The sequence below is a fragment of the Aquarana catesbeiana genome, linkage group LG06 (assembly GCF_042186555.1).
Source record: "Aquarana catesbeiana isolate 2022-GZ linkage group LG06, ASM4218655v1, whole genome shotgun sequence".
Taxonomy (NCBI): domain Eukaryota; kingdom Metazoa; phylum Chordata; class Amphibia; order Anura; family Ranidae; genus Aquarana; species Aquarana catesbeiana.
The window spans coordinates 32,765,165-32,784,136 of NC_133329.1; the positions used below are offsets into that span (position 1 = coordinate 32,765,165).

Sequence of the window (18,972 nt, forward strand, 5' to 3'; positions counted from 1 at the left end):
ATTTTAGTGCCCTGGCTAAAAGTGTATTTGGCTTATTAGCGTTCATATAAAAGTTATGTTACTAGCACTCACGGGAACAAATTTCTTTACACCAGGAAATATTCGCCGGACAAGAAATAAGAAAACCACAATTGAAAGATATTATCATAAAAGGTAGGATAAAAACACGATTAGAATTAGAAGAAATCAACAGGTGGAAGATAAGCGAATGGAATTTTTGTCAACTAAGACATTTAGTAAATACATTACCACATCCACTCAGAGAAGTAGAGAAATTAAGCCCCTTGGAAAAACTCTGTTTTGCCTAAACGCCACTGAAAAATGGAATATCAAAAATCTATGGAATATTGGCAGACTTAGATGGACAAGAAAGACCCGATTGCATCGAACAATGGGAAAGAGAAATGAATTTAAAATTTAAGGATCAGAAAGTGGAAAAGATGATAGAATCGGGATATAATATTGCCTGGGATATGAATAACATTGAAATGAACTATAAATTCATAGCAAGGTGGTACTTGACACCAGTGAGAACCCACAGATATCAACAAGAGAAAACATCTTAGTGTTGGTGAAACTGCAATCAAAGAGCAAAGATGACACATATGGTGAGAGTGTCCAATAATAAAGGACTACTGGCAAGAAGTAGTAAAGAATATAAGGGAGATAACTGGCGAGAGAATAGAACAAAACATATGGACCTGCTTGTTCCATGACCATAACATTTCAAAGAAACAATATATGAGATGAATGGTCCCAAAACTCCTGAATGCCGCAAAGGGTCTGATCCCCAAAAAATGGTAAAAAGTGAAAAACCAGATATAAGAGAGTGGTATGAAAAAATAGATTATTATTGTAAAATGGATTTGTTGAGAAGTAGGGAGAGAGGACATTATAATAGGTGTACCAGCCTCTGAGAGGGTTGGAAAAACCTTGGACATATATTTAGACAAGATGAGGGAAAGAGAAGGTATTGAGTTAGAATGATAAGGGACTTGAGGGGAAGCAAACCAGATAGAAGTGGGGGGGGGGGGAGGGTGGGTTAGATGGGGACGACCGATAGAGAGACAAGGAATGGATAGAGTAATAGGAGTATTTTTATATATTTTAAGCTTTTTTTTGCAATTAAAATAAATTAAATATTTTTTGAGGAATTAATAAAGATAATCTTGAATAAAACCACGATGATGTGAAAAATGAGAGGGGACAAAATTGATCTCCGAAGTTGAAACAACGTCTCTCAGAAAACTTTCGCTGAAGTGGAAAAAAAAACAGAAAAAAAAAGAAAAAAAAACAAAACAGCGCATATAAAAGTTATGTTGTGATCTTTTGATGGTTTTGTCAGCAGATTCAGTAAGGAATAAATCGAATTCCAATTTGGCTTTATCTAGTTTTATTTTGGATGAAGGAGAAGGGTTATGTTGAAATGCCATATAACATGTATTGAAATTTGTTTCTAAAGTGTGGCAAAGGGCTTTTCGTTCTCTACTGAATATATTAGCTTGTTTTTGTAAACATATGCCTCGGAGAACAGGTTTGTGTGCTTCCCATAAAGTGGTTTGGGAGATGTCAGGTGTAGAATTATGTTTTAGGCAATCTTTCAATATTATTTTTGTGTACTGGATTTTTGAGCAGAAAATCTCTTAATAGCCACGTTGGATCTCGCGCTTTTGGGACTATGGAGGCTATAGCATTGTAGATTGCACTATGGTCAGACCAAGGAATAGGGACAATTTTTGAAGTTAAGATTTCCGGCACCATACCCGTGGACAAAAATATATGGTCTATCCTACAGAATGAACGATGAGGGTATGAGGAATGTGTATATTGTCTCTTGGTAGGGTTCAATTCACGCCAGGAATCTACTAAATTATGTTTTGCGATTTGTTTTGAGAAAGAATGTTTGTCTGATCTTTGGGTCTGTGGAATTGGTGATTTATCCAGAAATGGAAAAATAGTCTGATTAGAATCTCCGCATAAAATTACAGTACCTATTTTATTGTAGTCTATTGTTTGTAATAAATGGGAGAGAAAAGAATTAGGTTGCTTGTTGGGGGCATAATATGACACAATGGTGATAGCGCTATCTAGTAAATGCCCTTTAAGAATCAAACATCGGCCTTCTGGATCTTTAATTTCTTTTATTAGTGAAAATGGGGTATTACGGTGGAATGCTATAAGCACACCTCGTTGTTTCGTGGAAGCCGAGGCCGTAAATACTTGTGGGTAAGTTTTACTAAAGAATTTGGGAGTGGATTGTGTAGTAAAATGGATCTCTTGAAGACATACTATATGTGCTTTTTTGGATGTAAAGGTACGAAAGGCTTTAGTGCGTTTGTGCAGAATGTTAAATCCCTGAATATTCAGGGATAGAATATTCAATGGAGCCATGGTATTAATGGATCTTTAACCGGTTCCCGATCACCGCCTGTATATGTACGTCGACAGAACGGCACGGCTGCGCAAATGGGCGTACTTGTACATCCCCTTGAATTTGCCACCGCGCCCTCGTGCGCACGCGCGCACCTGCCGCGAGCACCGCGAGTAGGATCGCGGGGATACCCGCGATCGTCTCACAGTGAGGAAGAACGGGGAGATGCTATCGTAAAAAAGCATTTCCCCGTTCTGCCTAGTGACACTGTCACTGATCACAGCCCCCTGTAATTGGGAGCGGTGATCAGTGATGTGTCACATGTAGCCCCTCCCCCCCACAGTTAGAATCACTCCCTAGGACACACTTAACCCCTACAGCGCCACCTAGTGTTAACCCCTTCACTGCCAGTCACATTTACACAGTAATCAATGCATTTTTAATCGCACTGATTGCTATATTAATGATAATGGTCCCAAATACGTGTCAAAGTTGTCCGATGTGTCCGCCATAATGTCACAGTCTCGCCGCCATTACTAGTAAAAAAAAAAAAAAAATTATTAATAAAAATACCATAAAACTATCCCCTATTTTTTAGACGCTATAACTTTTGCGCAAACCAATCAATAAATGCTTATTGCGGGTTTTTTTACCAAAAATGTGTACAAGAAAAATACGTATCGGCCTAAACTGAAGGAAAAAAATGTTTTTTTTATATATTTTTTGGGGATATTTTTTAGCAAAAAGTAAAAAATAATGCGTTTTTTTCAAAATTGTCACTATTTTTTTGTTTATAGCGCAAAAAATAAAAACCGCAGAGGTGATCAAATCCGTCTAGTACTTGCTTCAGAGCATGTGGCGTTTTTGGTATGTCGGAACAGCATACAGACAAGCGTTTTTTCTGATAGTAATTAGTTCCGTCGGAAAAATATAGAACATGTTCTCTATCTAAGTCCATCTGAATTTTTGACGGAAAAAGTCAGATGGGGCATACACATGGTCGGAATATACGATGAAAAGCTCCCATCGGACTTTTTCTGACGGAAATTACGCTTGTGTGTAAGCGGCATAAGATGCTCTTCAATCCATAGAATCAGCCAGATCTGGAACGACTTGTATGCGACTTCTTTTATGCGGCCTGTGGTTTTCATTATTCCTGGAAGCAGAAGAGGAATTACCAGCGGATGAGGATGACTTTTGACGTGTGTTGGCAAAGTCTCTGTTTGTATTTATCAATTCTATATTCTGTAAGGTAGATTGCAGGTCTTTAGCGGTGCGGCACGTGTAGTTGCGGCTTTGATAAGTGAAATGCACAGAGAAAAGAAAGCCCCATTGGTATATTATAGCATTGCGTTGTAATATTTGAAGAAGTTGTTTCAATGCTCTTCTTTTTTTATTTGTTAGTTGTGAGAGATCTGCAAATAATTGATAGTTGTGCCCTTGTAAATTGAAGGAATCTTTATTTCTTTCTGTATTTAGCAATTGTTCCTTAGTACAGTAGAAATTAAATTTCGCGATAATATCGCGGGGCGGACGATCTGTTTTTATGGTATTAGGGCTCTATGAACCCTGTCCATCTCGAGGCGTTCTACCGGTATAGCTGGCTGTAATTCTTGAAAAAGAGCTATCATAGCAACTTGTAAGTCAGTCACGGATTCGGGAATTCCTTTAATGTGTACATTAGAACGTCTTGCCCGATTTTCAAAGTCTTCCAATTTGGATTGTAGGGTGACATTTTCCTCTTTAAGGCTATCAATTTCTGAGGAGAAGTTTGATGTATAATTTTCCATATCGTCGACTCTAATTTCAAGTACAGACGTATGCTGGCCCAATTCCCTAATCTCCTTAGTGAGACTTGTAGTGATATGGTCTGCGGTAGATTTTAATGATTTGTGAAACAGTTTCTCAATTTGTTTCAGTGTTACATGAGGTGACAAATCCTTATGTGAAGTTCTCCATTTCTACCGCATTTTTCAGAGGGAATTAGATAGACTGTGTGCCTTTAATGAGAATTCTTCACTAAGTGATGTAACAGAAGGGGCCGGCTGCATATTGTCCTCCCTACATATCACCTCAGAGGAGGACGGCTTCAGCGCCATACTGTTATCTTTGTGAGGCGGCGCTTGTTTGCCTGTTTTCGGCTTCATTCGTGTCCGAAAATCCCCCAAAATGACTCTGTTATAAGGTAGGATGTTGTGGGCACTGTGTATTTTGTTATTTGGGTGCCGGTAGGTGTATTACCTCTGCCATTATCTGGCTCGTTCATCCCGTGGGATACCGAGCTCTAAGCCAGCATTACCGCTCAGCTCAGCTCCGCGCATGCTCAGATGAATGATTTAACTGAATGACCCAGATGAGGAAGGCACATTCTTCTCCTTTTCTTGTAGAGATGGGAATCTCTAGATCTTTAGTCTGGAGAAGAAGTCAGAAAGTGCAGAGCTAGTGCTGGGCTTTCTCATTAGACAGTTGGGATTCTCAATACAACCTCTGCGACTTGAATAGTAGGATCATAAATAACGTGCGGATGAATGAACCAACTGAATGACCTAGATGAGGAAGGCACCTTCTTCTCCTCCTCTAGGAGAAATGGGAATCTCTAGATCTTTAGCCTGGAGAAGTAGTCAGAAAGTGCAGAGCTAGTGACGGGCTCTCCCATTAGACAGTTGGGATTCTCAATAAAACCTCTGCGACTTGATAGTAGGATCATAAATTATATGTACAGGTGAATGAATGAAATGAATCACCCAAATGAGGAAGGCACGTTCTTTTCCTCTTCTAGTAGAGATGTGAACCTCTAGACCTTTAGTCTGGAGAAGTAGTCAGAAAGTGCAGAGCTAGTGCTGGGCTTCCTCATTAGACAGTTGGGATTCTCAATAAAACCTCTGCGACTTGAATAGTAGGATCATAAATTACACGTGTGGATGAATGGATCAACTGAATGCCCCAGATGAGGAAGGTACATTCTTATCCTCTTCTAGTTGAGATAAGAGTCTCTAGATCTTTAGTCTGGACACGTAGTCAGAAAGTGCAGAGCTAGTGCTAGCCTTTCTCATTAGACAGTTTGGATTCTTAACAAAACCTCTGCGACTTGAATAGTAGGATCATAAATTACATGTACCGATGAATGAATCAACTGAATGACCTAAATGAGGATGGCACCTTCTTTTATTCTTCTAGTAGAGATGGGAACTTCTAGATCATTACTCTGGAGAAGTAGTCAAAAAGTGCAGAGCTAGTGCTGGGCTTTCTCATTACAGTTGGGATTCTCAATAAAACCTCTGCACATTGCTGTTATACCTCCTTTTTTATTACTTTATTATTAGCCATTTACTGCCCAGCTTGGACTGCACAGACAGAATCATAGAAGCATTTAATATTGAATATTTGTTAATAAATAAAATATAAAATAAATTTTATAAAAATATTGATATGAGTGTCTCAAATGAACCTGGTGCTGCCCACATAAATCATATGTAATCATATGTAAAGAGGGTGGGCTTTAATGCCCACATGCCACACATACTGTATGTGTCCATGGACAACTTAGGTTTCTGTACTGAAAGTGTGCGCACCCCCAGCACAGTGACCAAGCAGTCATAGACATCTCCTGGTCTCTAGTAAGCTGGTGGAACTGGCCCCTGATCATGTAATCACTGTGACACCCAATCACAGTGGTTACATGATCAGGCAGACCTTTCTGTTCCCCCAGGTATAAAGACCCTGTTAAAGGGACACTGGGGCTGGGAAGTGAAGGTTAAAGTAAAATTGGGCATAAACCATTATAGCTTCCATTTAAATAGATATATAAACCTTCTTTGATTGAAAGCACCAGTTTTTCATCTTATTTATGTCAATCAGTAAGAAAGCTGCTTTGATTCCATAAGTGTCGATAAATGGATCTGATGGGTATTGCCTCTTCCAGAACTTTTGGGTCTTCGGTACAATTTTGCCTATTGATGATTTTCAAAGTAATGAACTTCATATTCATTAGTTCATAAGCACAGATTTCTTTTAATTTGCTAATTTTAAAATGTCAATAGCCTTGCTGTGATGAGTATATAAAGGTTAGCAGAAATCTCCAAATGCATTTCCTGGAGTTATATTCCAGTGCTGCTCACAGAACCAAAAGTCTAGACACTTCATTGGTGGATATTAAACCCCTATCTGATGGGGCCTTCATAGTTCTGGGGGCCAACAGCACTTGTAGAGCCAGCTGCAGAACATCAGTGGTCTTTTTAGCTGTCTGTAAGGATAGCATTCTGACCACCACTGTAAGGAGGCATTATTTCTACTGGCCACTGATATAAGTAGCGGCCAACCTTCCAGAATCTTCCTTAGTCATCACTAAGGACTAATGGCTAAAATGCATAGGTTGTTTTACAGCTTTGTACATATTTACTTAATAAAGTAATACTATTTTGGATGTCATACTGAGTGCTGATCATCCCTTTCCTTGCTCTGGTCCACCAAGGACCCCCCTCATGGGAGTTAGAGCTTAGCTACAGACTTACCCCAGGTCAACCAACAGGTACTGACGGACAGGTCATGGCAAAAGCCAGAAGGGTCCGTGGCCACAAGAATCAGAGGAGGCACCAGCACTGCAGCACGGAAGGTAAGTGAACGTGACAAAAAACATACTTTTTGAAGACTGCAACCTCATTAACTTTCTTGAATTCTCTGATAGTATTCCCTATGCCGCCTGTTTCACACATTTTAAAGAGCCTACCCTCCTGAACTATACAGGTGCCGAGGGGAGGAGATTCAGGAGGTGGGGTTAGTACAGGAGTGCTTTCAGGCAGCAAAGTACCATGGGATATGTAGACCTTAGAAATTAGGGAGAAGCTGCAAAGCATGCAGGGAATCCATAAAGTCGTGCAAAGAGATGACCAGCAGACAGCCTGAACTCACCACATGAAGGGAGATTTTTTCATGTAAGCCTATAGTGGACTGTCAAATATGATTATTGACCGTTTTGTTATTATAATGCTGATGTTTTAAAATGAAACTGTATTCTGTGACTATAGAACTTCATTACGATGTTGATGGAAACTTGCTAATGCAACCTCATTCTGAGATGGATATATGAGCCCGGAGGAATAATTTGTCTCACCATCACTTGAGCTTTTGAATTCCGATTGTAATGAGGAGATACTGGTATCCAGTTCACTGGAATGTCTTGTGGAATCCAATTCACATACCTTCTTTTCTGGAGGTTCACCGTCATAACCTAATTTATGATAAAAGTAAAAAATAGAAAAACTGTAAAGGTAAAAGTACCAGAGTGTCTTAGCATAGAGTGGGGAAAAGGGGGCTGTGTTTTTTTCCCAATAGGTTAAGTTGAACCCCTTCCCGCCCTCAGTCTGTCTATTAGCACCCCTAAGCATGATTTTCATTGCCAAGGTTATATTTTGTTACTTCATTAATTTGACAGCCGATAGTGTACAGCTGCTGTCTTGCAAATCCAGCTGTGAGTGACAGCTCCAAATCCCATCAAGGACTTGGAAACAATCAGAATGGTCCCTGATCATGTGATTACTATATCAGTGATCATAAAGTGATCACATACAAGCTTAAGCTTTCACCCAGGAAATAATGTTCTTTGCTTACAAAGCTCACTGCAGCTTGTAGATACTGTAAATGCTGAAATTGTCTGATACAATTATAGTATTAAAAAAATAGGAATAAATGTAATTAATTTATACAGTGTATATATATATATATATATATATATATATATATATATATATATATATATATACACACACACACACACACATACACATATACATATACACACACGTACATGTGAATTTATGTATTTTAAAGGGAAAAAAAACAAATGCATCTTTATGGTCATGGGTTTGCATTTCGTCAAAAGAAAAAAAAATGTTTAAAAAACGCTATAAGCTGTTTATTTCTTCCCCTTATGCATGTTTCTATTCTATCTTGCATTTTATGTCTCAATTTTAAACGACTTATTACCGAGCAATTGATTTGGCACATCTAAATAAATGTTACAATTTTAATGTAGAGGAGATCCTTCAACAGGAACAGCTATAAACTATAATTTGAATCCTTAAGCAGGACACTGGGTTGCGTTTCCTCTCACATTCCTGGTAGGTGATCCCCAACCAGGACACAACCCTCATAAAGTTTACATGTTCTTCTTGTTTTTGGGTTTCCTCCCACATTCCTGGTAGGTGATCCCCAACCAGGATGTTACCTATATAGAATGTACATGGTCTGCCTGTGTTTGGGTTTCCTCCCACATTCCTGGTAGGCGAGCTCCATCCAGGACACTACCTTTATAAAGTTTACATTATCTTCTCATGTTTGGGTTTCCTCCCACATTCCTGGTAGGTGATCCTCAACCAGGACACTACTTTCATAGAGTTTGCATGTTCTACTTGTGTTTGGGGTTCCTCCAATATTCCTGGTAGGTGATCCTAAACCAGGACACTACCTTCATAGAGTTTGCATGTTCTGCTTGTTTTGGGGTTTCCTCCCACACTCCTGGTAGGTGATCCCCAAGCAGAACACTACTTTCATAAAGTTTACATGCTATCCTGGTGTTTGGGTTTCCTCCCAAATTCCTGGTAGGTGAGCCCCAACCAGGACACTAACTTCATAAAGTTTACATGTTCTCCTTGTTTTTGGGTTTCCTCCCACATTCCTGGTAGGTTATCCCCGGCCAGGATGCTAACTACATAGAGTTTACCTGATCTGCCTGTGTTTGGGTTTCCTCCCACACTCCTGGTAGGTGAATCCAAAACCAGGACACTGCCTTCATAGAGTTTCCATGTTCTCCTTGTTTTTGTGTTTTCTCCCACATTTCTGGTAGGTAATCCCCAACCAGGTCACTATCTACATAGAGTTTACCTCATCTGCCTGTGTTTGGGATTCCTCCCACACTCCTGGTTGGTACATTGGCCTTAGTACAAATACATGTGTGAGTTAGGGACCTTAGATTGTAAGTTCTTTGAGGGCAAGGACTGATGTGAATGTACAGTATGTAAAGTGCTGCATAAATTGTTGCCACTATATAAGTACATATAATATTAAAGACATCTACTGTATCTTATTTTAGTGTGGTGCCCACTGAAACTGGAGTCATTACATTATTTTGTAAATTTAAGTGATCTTTTTAGCAGGAGAAAGTCTTTTAATATTATGGAACACAGATATAAAAGCAGACTGTTCCTTGGAGTCTTAGTACAAGAATGTATCAGTTTCTGTGTATCAAAAGGAACAACTTTTAATTAATCTTATTGCAAACTAGCAACTTTGATTTAATTTAGCACGTGTGACCTTTGTGCATTATTATTATGTTAATGCTTAAATTTATTTTATCTCTCTGAAAAAATACAGGTGACTAGGTAACAGATTGTGGATTCTTTTCATTGGTTTGTTGGAGGGGATTCGCAGTTTTACTTTCAGGTGTATTAGGTCGTTCTGCAGAGTATTGACGTTCTGCAGTGGACGTTCTCCAGTAGGGGACGTTGTTCCCTACTGGAGCTCCGGTCAGATTGTTCTCTTATGTTGTATTCCACTGCAACACCATAGATGTAAAAGAAAATTGTTATTGGTCTATAAATGAATTTGTTTGTTCCATTATTTAATCATTAATCAATGCATTTATTCATTTGGTTGGTTATTTATTTATGTTTGTTTTGTATTGAACATAAAGATGCAGATATGGCTTAGACAAGTTTAGGTGAGGGAACAATTGTTCCTTCTGATGAGAAAACAATAGATCTTGAGCAGACTGAAGATCATTAAAAAGGGTTTTTTGGGACAGATGAATAAAAAAACTGATGAAATTTGCAGGTCGTACTAACTAAGCATCAATCAATCCTTACCTCTTTGTGAGCTCTTGTTTGGATCTTCCCTAGAATCTTGTCTCATTTCAAAATCTTTTGTCGTGTTGGCTTGTTGGGGATTTTCAGGCATGTCCACTGAGGAACTCTCCGACACATACGTTGCTGTCGCAGCCTGATTCTGCATTTCAAATGTCCTTTTACCTGCAACAAAGAGAGATTTATATATTGATGTAACAAAATAGTCCAGAGATGGGAATATGAACCTGGAGGAATATTTGTCTCACCATCACTTGAGCTTTTGAATCCCGATTGTAATGAGGACATACTGGTATCCAGTTCATTGGAATAGCTTATGGAATCCAATTGATATACTTTGGTTCTGACCTCCTTTTCTGGAGGTTGACCTTCATCATTTGATTGCATACTGGTGGCTTAGTGGTTAGTACCCCTGTCATGTGAACACTATACAGTGGAACCTTGGTTTACGAGTAATGCGGTTAACGAGTGTTTTGAAAGACAAGCAACTTTAAAAAAAAATCCTGACTCAGTTTGCGAGGCTTCAAGCCAATGGGGTGAGCAGTACCGCATTTGGCCAGAGGTGTGGGGGTGCCGGTGACACTCAAAATGGTTCGGAGCCGTTCGGAAATACTCGGAAACACTCAGAAATACTTTGTTCCCGAGGTTTTCCGAGTCCAGCCGAGCTGTCTCCGAGTATTTCCGAGGCTCTCCGGCGCCCCCCCCCCCACCTCTGGCCACATGCGGTATTGCATGCAATAGAAGTCAATGCGGAACGAATTATCTATGGGGTAACGCGCTTTGATTTGCGAGTGCTTTGGATTAAAAGCATTCTCCTGGAACGGATTATGCTCGTAATCCAAGGTTTCACTGTAATTTGAATCCTTAAGCAGGACACTGGGTTGGATTTTCTCCCACATTCCTGGTAGGTGATCCCCAACCAGGACACTACCTTCATAAAGTTTACATGTTCTCCTTGTTTTTGAGTTTCCTCCCACATTCCTGGTAGGTGATCCCCGACCAGGATGCTACCTACATAGAGTTTACCTGATCTGCCTGTGTTTGGGTTTCCTCCCACATTCCTGGTAGGTGATCCCCAACCAGGACACTACCTTCATAAAGTTTACATGATCTCCTTATGTTTGGGCTTCCTCCCACATTCCTGGTAGGTGATCCCCAACCAGGACACTACCTTCATAAAGTTTACATGATCTCCTTATGTTTGGGCTTCCCACATTCCTGGTAGGTGAGCTCCAACCAGGACATCACTTTCATAGAGTTTGCATGTTCTACTTGTGTTTGGGGTTCCTCCAACATTCCTGGTAGGTGATCCTAAACCAGGACACTACCTTCATAGAGTTTGCATGTTCTGCTTGTTTTGGGGTTTCCTCCCACACTCCTGGTAGGTGAATCCAAAACCAGGACACTACCTTCATAGAGTTTACATGTTCTTATGGTTTTTGGGTTTCCTCCCACATTCCTGGTAGGTGATCCCCAACCAGGTCACTACCTTGATAGAGTTTACATGTTCTCCTTGTGTTTGTGTTTCCTCTCCACATTCTTGGTAGGTGATCCCCGACCAGGACACTACCTACATAGAGTTTACCACATCTGCCTGTGTTTGGGCTTCCTCCCACACTCCTGGTTGGTACATTGGCCTTAGTACATATACACGTGTGAGTTAGGGACCTTAGATTGTAAGTTCTTTGAGGGCAAGGACTGACGTGAATGTACAGTATGTAAAGTGCTGCATAAATTGTTGCCACTATATAAATACATATATCATTAAAGACATCTACTGTATCTTATTTTAGTGGGGTGCCCACTGAAACTGGAGTCATTAAATTATTTTGTAAATTTAAGTGATCTTTTTAGCAGGAGAAAGTCTTTTAATATTATGGAACACAGATAGAAAAGCAGACCGTTCCTTGGAGTCTTAGTAGAATGTATCAGTTTCTGTGTATCAAAGGAACAACTTTTAATTAATCTTATTGCAAACAAGCAACTGTGATTTAATTTAGCAAGTGTGACCTTTGTGCATTATTATGTTAATGCTTCAATTTATTTTATCTCTCTGAAAAAATACAGGTGACTAGGTAACAGATTGTGAATTATTTTCACTGGTTTGATGGAGGGGATTCGCAGTCTTACCTTCAGGTGTGTTAGGACGTTCTGCAGTGGATGTTCTCCAGTAGGGGACATTGTTCCCTACTGGAGCTTAGGTCAGATTGTTTTCTTATGTTGTATTCCACTGCAACACCATAGATGTAAAAGAAAATTGTTATTGGTCTATAAAGGAATTTGTTTGTTCCATTATTTAATCATTAATTAATGCATTTATTCATTTGTTTGGTTATTTATTTATGTTTGTTTTGTATTGAACATGAAGATGCAGATATGGCTTAGACAAGCTTAGGTGAGGAAACAACTGTTCCTTCCGATGAGAAAACAATAGATCTTGAGCAGACTGAAGATCATTAAAAGGGGTTTTGGGACAGATGAATAAAAAAACTGATGAAATTTGCAGGTCGTACTAACTAAGCGTCAATCAATCCTTACTTCTTTGTGAGCTCTTGTTTGGGTCTTCCCTAGAATCTTGTCTCATTTCAAAATCGTTTGTCGCGTTGATTTGTTGGGGATATTCAGGCATGTCCACTGAGGACCTCTCCGACACATAAGTTGCTATCACAGTCTGATTCTGCATTTCAAATAACCTTTTACCTGCAACAAAGAGAGATTTATATCTGGATGTAACAAAATAGTCCAGAGATGGGAATATGAGCCTGTAGGAATATTTGTCTCACCATCACTTGAGCTTTTGAATCCCGATTGTAATGGGGACATACTGGTATCCAGTTCATTGGAATGTCTTATGGAATCCAATTGATATACTTTGGTTCTGACCTCCTTTTCTGGAGGTTGACCTTCATAACCTAATTTATGGTAAAAGTAAAAAATAAAAAAAACGTAAAGGTAAAATTACCAAAGTGTCTTAGCATAGAATGGGAAAAGGGGGTTGTTTTTTTTTTCCCCAATACTTTAAGTTGAACCCCATCCCACCCCTCAGTCTGTCTATTAGCACCCCCAAGCATGATTTTCATTGACAAGGATATATTTTGTTACTTCATGACTTTGCTCACAGCCGATAGTGTACAGCTGCTGTCTTGCAAAATCCAGCTGTGAGTGACAGCTCCAAATCCCATTAAGGACTTGGAAACAATCAGAATGGTCCCTGATCATGTGATTACTATGTGAGTGATCATAAAGTGATCACATACAAGCTTAAGCTTTCACCCAGGAAATAGGAACAAATGTTCTTTGCTTACAAAGCTCACTGCAGCCTGTAGATACTGTAAATGCTGAAATTGTCTGATACAATTATAGTATTAAAAAAAAAAATAGGAATAAATGTAATTAGTATATATATATATATATATATATATATATATATATATATATATTTACACACACACACAAACCTGTACATGTGTATATTAAAAGGAGAAAAAATGGATGCATCTTTATGGTTATGGGTTTGCATTTCATCAAAACAAAAAAAAAACTGTTCAAAAAAGCTATAAGCTGTTTATCTTCCCCTTATGCATGTTTCTCTTCTATCTTGCATTTGACATCTCAATTTTAAACGATTTATTACTGAGTAATTGATTCGGCACATCTAAATAAATGTTACACTTTTCATGTAGAGGAGATCCTTCAAACAGGAACAGCAGACATGCTACTCATCTGGTTGAATGTTAGTATAATGCCGCGTACACCCGGTCGGACTTTCCGACCACAACAAATGTTGGATGTGAGCTTGTTGTCGGAAAGTCCGGCCGTGTGTAGGCTCCACAGAACATTTGCTGTGGGAATTTCCACCAACAAATGTTTGGGAGCAGGTTCTCAAGTTTTCCGACAACAAAACTTGTTGTCGGAAATTCCGATCGTGTGTACACAAGTCTGACGCACAAAAGTCCACACATGCTCGAAATCAAGCAGAAGAGCCGCACTGGCTATTGAGATTCATTTTTCTCGGCTCGTCGTACGTGTTGTACGTCACCGCGTTCTTGACGTACGGAATTTCCGACAACATTTGTGTGACCGTGTGTATGCAAGACAAGTTTGAGCCAACATCCTTCGGAAAAAAAATCCACGGTTTTGTTGTCGGAAAGTCCGATCGTGTGTACGGGGCATAAGAATTTTTCACAGGGGCAATTCATTTTAAGGAAACTTTAAAAACTTAGTGTGTATTACCTCTGTGCAATAGTAATTGCTTCTTTTCTAGATTGTTAATCCTACTTTGTTAATTAAAAACAAAGTAACAGATGTCAAATTTATTGTCACTTGATTGCATACTGGTGGCTTAGTGGTAAGTACTCCTGTCGTGTGAACACTATACAGTGGAACCTTGGTTTACGAGTAACGCGGTTAAGGAGCGTTTTGAAAGACAAGCAACTTTTAAAAAAAATCATGACACGATTTGCGAGTGTTGTCTTGCAAAACGAGCAGGATTCAAGCCAATGGGGTGTGCAGTACCTCATTTGGACAGAGGTGCGGGGCACTTAAACCGGTTTGGAGCCGTTCGTAAATACTCGTAAATACTCGGAAACCCTCCGTTCCCGAGGGTTTCCGAGTTCAGCCGAGCTGTCTCCGAGTGTTTTTGAGGCTCTCTGGCGCCCCCCCACCTCTGGCCTTGCATGCAATAGAAGTCAATGCGGAACAAATTATCTTAGTTTCCACTGACTTCTATGGGGAAACTTGCTTTGATATGCGGATGCTTTGGATTGCAAGCATTCTCCTGGAACGGATTATGCTCGTAATCCAAGGTTTCACTGTAATTTGAATCCTTAAACAGGACACTGGGTTGGATTTTCTCCCACATTCCTGGTAGGTGATCCCCAACCAGGACACTACCTTCATAAAGTTTACATGTTCTCCTTGTTTTTGGGCTTCCTCCCACATTCCTGGTAGGTGATCCCCGACCAGGATGCTACCCACATAGAGTTTACCTGATCTGCCTGTGTTTGGGTTTCCTCCCACATTCCCACATAGGTGATCCCCAACCAGGACACTACTTTCATAAAGTTTACATGATCTCCTTATGTTTGGGCTTCCTCCCACATTCCTGGTAGGGGATCCCCAACCAGAACACTACCTTCATAAAGTTTTTTTTTTTTTTTTTCAGGGGAAAGCGCGAACGCAGTCCCCCACTACCACAAATTATGCAGTCGAGTTTCCTGCATTTGAGGAAATCGCAGGGGTCAGCACAGCCGGAGTGCAATGGCCGAGCCTCGCCCTGGGAGAACCACCTTCGTGATCATGGTATCTCCCCTGCCAGGTAAGTATACCTTCATAAAGTTTACATGATCTCCTTATGTTTGGGCTTCCCACATTCCTGGTAGGTGAGCCCCAATCAGGACACTACTTTCATAGAAATTGCATGTTCTACTTGTGTTTGGGGTTCCTCCAACATTCCTGGTAGGTGATCCTAAACCAGGAAACTACCTTCATAGAGTTTGCATGTTCTGCTTGTTTTGGGGTTTCCTCCCACACTCCTGGTAGGTGAATCCAAAACCAGAACACTACCTCCATAGAGTTTACGTGTTCTTATGGTTTTTGGGGTTTCCTCCCACATTCCTGGTAGGTGATCCCCAACCAGGTCACTACCTTGATAGAGTTTACATGTTCTCCTTGTTTTTGTGTTTCCTCCCCACATTCCTGGTAGGTGATCCCCGACCAGGACACTACCTACATAGAGTTTACCACATCTGCCTGTGTTTGGGCTTCCTCCCACACTCCTGGTTGGTACATTGGCCCTCGTACATATACATGTGTGAGTTAGGGACCTTAGATTGTAAGTTCTTTGAGGGCAAGGACTGATGTGAATGTACAGTATGTAAAGCGCAGCATAAATTGTTGTCATTATATAAATACATATAATATTAAAGACATCTACTGTATCTTATTTTAGTGTGGTGCCCACTGAAACTGGAGTCGTTAAATTATTTTGTAAATTTAAGTGATCTTTTTAGCAGGAGAAATTATTTTAATATTGTGGAACACAGATAGAAAAGCAGACAGTTCCTTGAAGTCTTAGTACAAGAATGTATCAGTTTCTGTGTATCAAAGGAACAACTTTTAATAATTTATTTTAATTAATCCTATTGCAAACAAGCAACTGTGATTTAATTTAGCATGTGTTACTTTTGCATTATTATGTTAATGCTTAAAGTGAAGTTCCCACTGTTAACATTTTTTTTTTTTTAGAATGCATATTTTTTTTTTCTCTAAGGCATATTTAGAGCACTTACGTTTGTGTGATTAATCGGCGTTCGATTGCCGATTTCATAGAGGACTATATCTTATATTCCTCTTTCGTGGCAGTTTCCATAATGCTTGTGGGCATGTGAAGCCCACAAGCACCATCTTCCGGGCTCTGGTGCAGCTGAGCGACCAGCATGCACCGCCCGTTCTCGCGCATGCGCAGTATGTACAGCGCAGCGCCGTACACCTCTGACGTTGCCATCACAACGGGAGTCGTCGTCGGAAGTGCCCGCCCCCCGTTGTGATGGCAACAAATCCCTCGGTGCTGCCCAGTGACTCCTGGGAAACGATGACAGACATCTCCCAGGAGCACTAGCGAGCACCGGCGCCGAGGGAAATGACGTCAGGCGCCTTGGAGAGGAAGAGGCAGATTACGAGGGACCCCCAAGCAACAGACCTGAAAAGGTGAGTAAAAAAAAAAAAATTTTTCCAAAGGTTGTAGCTGAATACTGTAAAAAAAAAATTATGACTGGAACTCCGCTTTAAATTATTTTATCTATCTGAAAAAATACAGGTGACTAGGTAACAGATTGTGAATTCTTTTCATTGGTTTGTTGGAGGGGATTCGCAGTCTTACCTTCAGGTGTGGTACGATGTTCTGCAGAGTATTGCACCCTACTGGACCTCCGGTCAGATTGTTCTGTTATGTTGTATTCCACTGCAACACCTTAGATGTAAAAGAAAATTGTTATTGGTCTATATATTTATTTGTTTGTTCCATTATTTAATCATTAATTAATGCATTTATTCATTTGTTTGGTTATTTATTTATGTTTGTTTTGTATAGAACATGAAGATGCAGATATGGCTTAGACAAGCTTAGGTAAGGGAACAACTGTTCCTTCCGATGAGAAAACAATAGATCCTGAGCAGACTGAAGATCATTAAAAGGGGTTTTTTGGGACAGATGAATAGAAAAACAGATGAAATTTGCAGGTCGTACTGACTAAGCGTCAATCAATCCTTACCTCTTTGTGAGCTCTTGTTTGGGTCTTCCCTAGAATCTTCTCTCATTTCAAAATCGTTTGTCGCGTTGACTTGTTGGGGATTTTCAGGCATGTCCACTGAGGAAGCTTCCAACACATACTTTGCTATCACAGTCTGATTCTGCATTTCAAATCTCCTTTCACCTGCAACAAAGAGAGATTTATATCTGGATGTAACAAAATACTGTAGTCCAGAGATTGGAATATGAGCTTATGGAATCCCTCTGGTGTTCATTGGTTCTGGGCTTCTTTCCTGGAGTTTGCCTTTCATAATCTAATTCTTGGTAAAATTAAAAAATAGAAAAACTGTAAAGGTAAAAGTATCAGAGGGTTTTAGAATAGAGTGCAGAAAGGGAGGGGGGGTTGTTTTTTTTTTCCCAATAGGTTAAGATTAACCCCACCCCCATCCCATGTTGTTGGTCTATGCATCTATTGACTTTTTGCATTATTTGTTAATTAATGAACTCAATTATTTTTTTCTTTTTTTGTAATGGGAACGGGAAGATGCAGATATGGCTTAGACAAGCTTACAAAAGGGAACAACTGTTCATTTTCATTAAAAACAACAATAGATCTTGAGCAGAATGGTTTTGGGACACATGAATAAGAAACAGATTATTTTTTTTTCCTTTTTTTCTGTTTCAACCTTTTTATTGAAGGTTTTCACAAAGAGTTGAAAAATATGAAGATATTTGAGTAATGCACAGTTTACACAATCTGAAATGCTTGTATATCAACCAAAGAAAGGGTTTGCATCATCAGTCAAAGGAAAAAACAGAAGGCGTGTAGCCCCAACTAGAGAGGATTCCCTTGAAAGCGCCCATCCCAGGCATATCCGAGGACATATGAATTTATACACAAACATTATCGATCAAACAACAATATCTTACAGAGAGACTACGAGTACACCCTCAACTCATTATGGCATGATATTTGCATAGCAAGCAATGTGGGTCAATGGAGCTCGGGATTCGCCCTTCATATTTGGAAGAGAAGGTGCCTCCTCCATGGTACTTTTTGACTTTTTTTTAACTAAGCATCAGAGACAGTTCAATCAAGAGTTACCTATTTGTGAGCTTCTGTCTGGGTCTCTTCTGGAATCTTGTCTTTTTTCAAACACTGTTGTAGTGTTGATTTGTTGATCATATTCAGGCATGTCCACTGAGGAACCCACTGAGGAACCCACAGGCACATATGTTGGTATCACGTCCTGATTCTGCTTTTCCAATCCCTTTTTACCTGCAAAAAAGAGAGATTTATATCTGGATGTAACAAAATAGTCCACAGGTGGTAATATGAGCCTGGAGCAATCCTTTTATTTTATCACCACCACTTGAGCTTTTGGCTTCTTACCATAAATGTGTTCTGCAGAGTGCAGTGTCTTACCAGAGCTCAGGTCAGATTGTCTTGTTCTGTTATATGCCACTGCAGCACCTTAGATGTAAAAGAAAATTGT

General features: G+C 39.8%; 1 protein-coding gene and 1 non-coding gene across 12 annotated transcripts in view; both read right to left on the reverse strand.

Annotated features, from left to right (window-relative positions):
* The window catches only part of LOC141148280 (interferon-induced very large GTPase 1-like), a 203,949-nt gene that overhangs the window by 15,416 nt on the left and 169,561 nt on the right, over positions 1-18,972 (reverse strand). For all 11 annotated transcript variants that reach the window (XM_073635562.1, XM_073635559.1, XM_073635558.1 and 8 more), the window contains 8 exons: positions 18,870-18,950; positions 18,582-18,755; positions 17,499-17,660; positions 17,108-17,197; positions 13,011-13,139; positions 12,766-12,927; positions 10,231-10,392; positions 7,482-7,598 (listed from right to left, as the gene is read on the reverse strand). In XM_073635562.1, coding sequence (XP_073491663.1) covers positions 7,482-7,598; positions 10,231-10,392; positions 12,766-12,927; positions 13,011-13,139; positions 17,108-17,197; positions 17,499-17,660; positions 18,582-18,755; positions 18,870-18,950 — 1,077 coding nt within the window. The remainder of the gene's footprint in view (positions 1-7,481; positions 7,599-10,230; positions 10,393-12,765; positions 12,928-13,010; positions 13,140-17,107; positions 17,198-17,498; positions 17,661-18,581; positions 18,756-18,869; positions 18,951-18,972) is intronic.
* On the reverse strand, positions 15,389-15,552 carry LOC141101834 (U1 spliceosomal RNA). The gene has a single exon (XR_012235031.1). It is a non-coding gene; the product is annotated as a U1 spliceosomal RNA (small nuclear RNA).